The sequence below is a fragment of the Gavialis gangeticus genome, unplaced genomic scaffold, assembly GCF_001723915.1.
Source record: "Gavialis gangeticus isolate Ggan-Ray unplaced genomic scaffold, GavGan_comp1, whole genome shotgun sequence".
Lineage (NCBI taxonomy): Eukaryota > Metazoa > Chordata > Crocodylia > Gavialidae > Gavialis > Gavialis gangeticus.
In genome coordinates, this window is record NW_017729032.1 from 63,884,023 (window position 1) to 63,890,477 (window position 6,455).

Below are 6,455 nucleotides of genomic sequence, written 5' to 3' on the forward strand. Positions count from 1 at the left end.
CTGCCCCCCCCCCCCAGTCCAGGCCCACTCCCTCTTCCCTCCTGCTACTTGGGGCCTGGGCCCACTCCCGTCCCCCCCGCTTTGGGCCTGGGCCCACTCCTCCCCTGTGTTACCTGCAGGGAGCAGGGCGGGGCAGGGGTGAGGGAAGCCCTGATGGCCTCATCCCCCCTGCCCCCCATCCGTCCATCTGCTCTATTGCTGCTGCGTCCAAGGAGTGGGGCGGGGTAGCCAAGGCCAGCTGTGCTGGCCTCTCCCTCCCTGTTCTGTCCCTTGTGTCCCCACCATCATGGTGGCGGGCTGCCTTCTGTCAGAATGGCTGTTTGTCGGCCAATCAGAGCATGAATAAAGTGTTTCAGACAGACAGACTTAGGCTTTTATAATATTAGAATTTCCTCTGGCATATCTTTTGCACTGTAGTGCGCTGACATGTATGTTGTCAGATTGCTAGAAATCCCTGTGGCAAGAGTTGGCTTTTGTGTTCCTCTATTTGAAAGACTCACAGCACTCCATACAGAAATAAGGGTCCATGACCTTTTTCTGTTCAGTGAGTTGTGGTAAGCTGCTACAAGTAATCCCAGTACAGTGAAAACTGTTCCTAACAAAGTGAAGGGTAAAATGAGGAAGGATACAGTGGGATGCTAGGTACCACATAAAATGGCACTTATGCAGGCACATGTTGTTTTTCAGTGGCGCCTGCCATATCTGGGCATTAGTGTTAAGGGACTTGTTCCCTGAGCAGTCAATCAATTTCCTTTTTTAGAAATTCTGAAAGTGCTTAAACTATATTAAGGGTGTATTTTTTGTTTTGTTTTTATTCTCTTTAATAATAAATATTAAAGAGTCATGTCACCTAGATTATTTTGTCTCTTGATACATGGGTCTTATGGTCTCCATTTCATACCAGGGAAATGAATCAGTGTTTTCCAGAGCTGCATAAGAGCTGTCTACATGCTGAGGGAGCTCCATCTGGAAGCCTGTTCTGTGTAGTAATTTTACTCAACTTCCAAGAATACTGAAGAGAAGTACTGCATCAGTAGCAAAATGGCTGTTGTATAACCATACTTTTCATAGCATGGCAGTCAGGGCTTCCAACATAGTTACCAAGGATTTAATGAATAAATACTATAATGTTATCCAACAACATCTTATTGACCAGCTAATTTCATTAAGTTGGTGCAAAATGACTATGTTATCATTAAGCAGAAAGGTTTAAAAACCAATACCATTTTTTGTCTTTTTACAGAGCATGAAGACTCTTTAACAGTAGCTGAATCTCTTAAGAAAGAGTTTGACAGCCCAGAAACCTCAGACCTAAAGTTCCGTGTTGATGGAAAATACATTCATGTTCATAAAGCTGTTCTGAAAATCAGGTAGTTTTTGTTTTATGCTTCTTGGGTACTCAATACTTCTGTTGCAGTGGGGGCCAATGTTTTTGGCAGGCAAGCCACAAGATAGTCCCCGAGTCCTGCTCTGATCCCTTTCCCCCTGCCTAATTTGGCTGCTCTACTTTGTTTCCTGCCCTGTGCTCTCTGTTTAATTTATGCTTCCTGTCCTGTGTTCCCTGCCCAATTTGGTACTCTGCTTTCTGCTCCTTGCCCCATCTCTCACTCTACTGCCTGTCCTCTTCCCAATCTGTTATGTTCCATACAGGCTGCTTGTGTTACTTGTGACATGTGCTGCAGGTTGCTGCTCTACTGCATGCAGAGTAACCAATTAAATTCCTCACTAAGGCATGGGGAAAGGAAATCCAGTCTACTGTACTTAAAGTCTAATGGCACTGACAGAATTGGGGGGCTCCAGTCTATCCACCCCACCCTCCAGCGCAGGCTAGGCAAACCCCAGCCTGAGCTCCTTCCTCTCCTTTTCCGCCTCCTATCCCCTGAAGGCAGCACCAGAGCTGGGAGCAGGGAGGTAGGGCCAAGAGGAAGAGGCTGCAGACATGCAGCCACTCCAAACTGAGGCACAATCCCCTTAACGCCCCCCATGGACCCAACAGCGAACATCTGTTGGGTTGGGGTTGGGGTTGGGAGTGGCGGGGGAGGGGATGAGATTGCTGTGACTCATGGTGTTTCCTGTCAAGTACCATGAGTTACAGTAAGGGAGCAGCATGTTTATCAGCTCTCACAGTGTACTGAAGTGTATTTGAAATCGCCTCTGCTTATGTTTTTGGTCAATTGAAAGAATGGAATTTGCATTTGGTTTTGCCTTAATTGTCAAAAAATAGAGGGTTTGTCATGATTAGTGTACTAATATCTTTTTATTACATGGAACATTAGTAATCTTGAAAATTTCTTGGATAATATCTTGCAAGAAGTAAGAATTTTTATAGGTGATATCTTTTATTGGACCAACTTCATGGTTGGGATAAAGTTAGACAAGCTTTCAAATGCAAGGCATTCTTCATCTGGTCATCTTGTATTTGAATGCTTATCTAGCATTATCTGAGTCATGAAGTAGGCCCAACAGAAGATATTACCAGGGATCCTGGCTTTCCCTGATTAACAAATCACAAATTCTCTACTAAAACTTCCAAAATCTGTGATTAAAATTAAAGCCTCCCTCCCCCAAAGTCCCCCGGCCCTGCTAGTGCCCCTTGCCAACCACCCTCTGCCGCTGCTCCCTCACTGCTGCGGGCTCAGGCTGGGCAGCTCCCCGCTGCTGCTCAAACCCCCAGGGAATGCGGGGGACTTGCCCCCCAGATCAGTACTCAGGTAGGTGCAGGCTGCCGGCTCAAGCTCCCACCCTGCTTCCCTTCCCCAGGGCTTCTGGAGCCCAGTGGGCACAACTCAGAGCGGCTGGGGACAGTGAGGTTGCGCAGGGATTCCTTGCCACTTTTTGCCCCTCCTGCTACCCTGGCGATGTAACCCCTTCTTGTGCTGGTGCTTTGAGTAACACAGCCCTGCGCCCTTGTCCTTAGTGCAGCCCAGCATGCAGGGAGTGTGTCGCCAGGGCAGCAGGGGTGTGAGAAGCAGTGAGAAGGTTTTTTGCACAGCTCCTCTGCTCTCTGCTGTGTCAGGTCACGGGGGAAACAATGTGAGCCAACTGCATGTGGACCACCAGCGGCACTATGGGCCCTTAAGGGAAGCCACACATGGAGGCATCGAGCCTGATCGGGCCAATTTTAGTGCTGCCGGCGGTCCATCTGCTGCTGCCTGGGCGCTCTGCATGGTTTACCAACACCTCCCCACTCCCTCATCCTGCAGCCATCTTCCCACCCCCCAGTCCTGCCCCACATCCCTCCATCCCCCTGCAAGCCCCATTTACCTAATCTTACAGGCTCCAGAAAGAAAGTGAGCCAGAGGTAAGCCTTGGGACTAAAAGTCTCATGCCCTGCTCTTCCCCCTCTCCCTCCGGGCAGGGTTGGGGGTTTCCCACCCCTTTTGTAATCAGCCTTTGCAGGTTGGAACTCTACCAGCCTGCAGAGCTCTTTGCAAAAGGGGGAAATCCACAGCTTTCTCTGCTAGAAGGGAAAATCCACGTTTTCTCTGATTTTAAAAACAGGAAATCCATGGGAAATGGAAAACCCGGATCCCCAAATATCAATTCTTGGACCATCACAGCTACAACATCACTCCAACACCTGGATAATATCACTAAGGTTACCAGATCTTTGATTAACTATTTTTTTACCTTTGTTTTTATACTGACTTAAATGTATGCAAGTGAGATGCTGCATTTGGTTTTAAACGCTGTTGAATTGTAACTTACAAGTATAAAACTTTAAAAAAAACTATATTACTACAGAAGCGCTTGAAACCAAAGGCTAGTCCTTAAAGTCCTCAAAGTCCATATTAACATCTTCAAATTGGAGGTCAGTGTCCAAACTTTACAACAAGGTTTTAATTTAAAGAACTTTCTTTTTTTTTTTTATTGAATGCCATCTGAACAAAATCTTTTTCTACAGTCATTTATAGCACACATTAAATGCGCTATTATTTTGATGAACAAATATAGGAACATAGAATAAGAGGAACCTCTCAAGCCATTGAGTTCAATTCCACACCATTATCAGGCAACTGTTTGTCCAAAGGGTTCCACAAGAACATTCACTTCCAGCTCCTTCGGTGCACCAAAGCAATGGAGTATCCAGGGTCGGACTAGGGGAAAGAGGAGACGGGAACCACAGCATGCACAGGGAAAGAGCGGAAAAGACGACGGTATTGTCAGTACCAGACCGCTGTAACCAGCAGAGAAATTGTTAGGATAAAGAATTTTCTTGATCCTATGAAGACAAGTGTGTTTTTTGCTACGGAAGAAAGCAAAAACAAAGCAAAACAAAAAGTGGTGCTTGCCAGTCTGACCTGTGGGAAAATTTATTTTTGATTGCAAAAATGGTGATCAGTTTGATCCTGAGCATGTGAATAAAATCCACCAGTGGAGCACTTGAAAAAATTTCTCAGTATCATTAAGTACCATTAAGGCAATCTTTCACCCCTACGTGTGGCTTCAGAGGAGGACAATGGAGAAGGAAAGCAGAAGCCAAACAGTGCATTTGGGCATAGGCTAGGAAGGGGTGGGGTATCTTCCTGCCTCCATCACACAACCAGAAGAAGCTGTAAAATATGGTATTACCAAACGTGTCCCAGAGAATTTCCTTTTAACTGTTATGTGGATGATGGGTATGTTGGTGAGTCTGCTACTGATAAGAGGCAGAAAACACATCTGCAGTCTAGTTTAGTTTTATTTTGTATACCCAAAGTACAATATACACGCTTGCCTCAGTGTATATCTGGCTGCCTCTTACAGCAAAATATATCTGCTGATGGAAGACAAATGTATTCGCTAGTGTTCTATGTATTCTCTCTGATTTAAGCTTACATTTATATGTAAACTTGCTTCTAATGCTAATCTACTGATTAGCCAGCTGCAATTTTTTTGTCTTTCTGGGAGCTAGCCTAACACAGTGCTTTGGTGATCTTGGGAGGTATCATCTAGCCATAATGGTCCTTGTGAAACCACAGTTTGAGGGAGAATTTCTTATTCCTTTTCCCACTCGCCTCAAATGCTGCTTTATTCCTTTCCCACTTTCTTGTCCTCGCTTCATAGTCACATTACCGGAGCCATTAATTTCTCTGTCCTCTGTATTTTATATTTATCTTTCAAACAATTTTAAAGTGTGAGAACTTGGTATAAGCATGTAACTGAGAAATAGCAATGCGTATACTCTAGCTTTTTTCCTTCCAATGTTCACTCTAAAATGTGCCTAGCAAGAGTGATGTCTAAGCCCTTCTCAATCTTTTGTTTTGTAAAGCTAAATAAGCAAGCTCACTTAACCTCCACTCACAAGATGGGTTCTCCATTTCCCCTAACCTTCCCAGTATTCCTTTTCTGCACCTGGTCCCATTTAATTGCATCTTAAAAACCATAGATTTGTACACAGTATTTTAAAGGGGGATTTTGCTGTTATGAGTTGCACATGAGTACACAGGAAAGAAGAGAACAAAAAAACCCTTGCATATTTTTGTAAACCATGGAGGCTAGATTTATTTCAAATGGACTCCTTAACATAGTTCATTCTTAACATATTTGTATAATAATATGGAATGCCAGGTAAAGCTTCTGCCTTCTTGTTCCAGGTGCGAACATTTCAGAAGCATGTTCCAGTCGTATTGGAATGAGGACATGAAGGAGGTGATAGAAATAGACCAGTTTTCTTACCCAGTATATCGTGCCTTCCTTGAGTATCTATACACAGACAGCGTTGATCTGCCACCTGAAGATGCTATAGGTAGCACAACCTTCTTTAGCCAAATTTATGAGAAATCTGGTGACCTGAGTAACTGACAAAAAAAAGTAGGGGGAATAAAAGATGATTTTGAGACCTACTGTATAACAGTTTTTTGATGACTGATATAATTGTGCTTTAAAAAGGTAGACCCTGCTTAGTATTCATACATTTCTGTAGAAAGCTGCTAGCAGAAAGTGCTGGGGAGTAAAAGGTTGGAAAGTTGATTACATTTTTTTCTTCTGAATTAAACACTTGCACGTTTTACTAAACTGCATAGATTTTGACTTGGGTTAATGTATGGAATCATTGCAGCATAAAACTCCCATGTTATAGGTCAGTGATTCTCAACCAGGGTGCTGAGAAGTCCTTTCAGGGGTGCCATGGTGTGCTACGTAGAGTTAGGTGCACAAACATGATTCACAAGATAAACCCAGAGGGCACGTCCCAATGAGTGCACACATGCAGGGGTGCACATTTCCTGCAGGACAAATAGTAGTGGCACAAAGTGACCCAGGTGGGGTAGAGGTAGCAAAGTGACCTGAGTGAGAGAGGGGAGGCTGGCTCCAGAAACCTTCTCTGGGGTCCTGTGGGCCTCTTGGGGCAGCAGTGGTGCCGGGCTGACCACTCAGAGCATGGCTCTGGCTGACCAGACTCTGGTTTCTGGTGGTGCACACTACTGCCACATGCACCACTCTGCTTTTAGCGGGGGGGGGGGGGGGGGGGGGGG

The 6,455-nt window shown here is 45.0% G+C and overlaps 1 protein-coding gene across 1 annotated transcript in view; it reads left to right on the top strand.

Annotated features, from left to right (window-relative positions):
• The window catches only part of RCBTB1 (RCC1 and BTB domain containing protein 1), a 43,458-nt gene that overhangs the window by 31,474 nt on the left and 5,529 nt on the right, over nt 1-6,455 (top strand). Inside the window, exons 8-9 of the mRNA XM_019523807.1 lie at nt 1,244-1,370; nt 5,577-5,728. Coding sequence (XP_019379352.1) covers nt 1,244-1,370; nt 5,577-5,728 — 279 coding nt within the window. The remainder of the gene's footprint in view (nt 1-1,243; nt 1,371-5,576; nt 5,729-6,455) is intronic.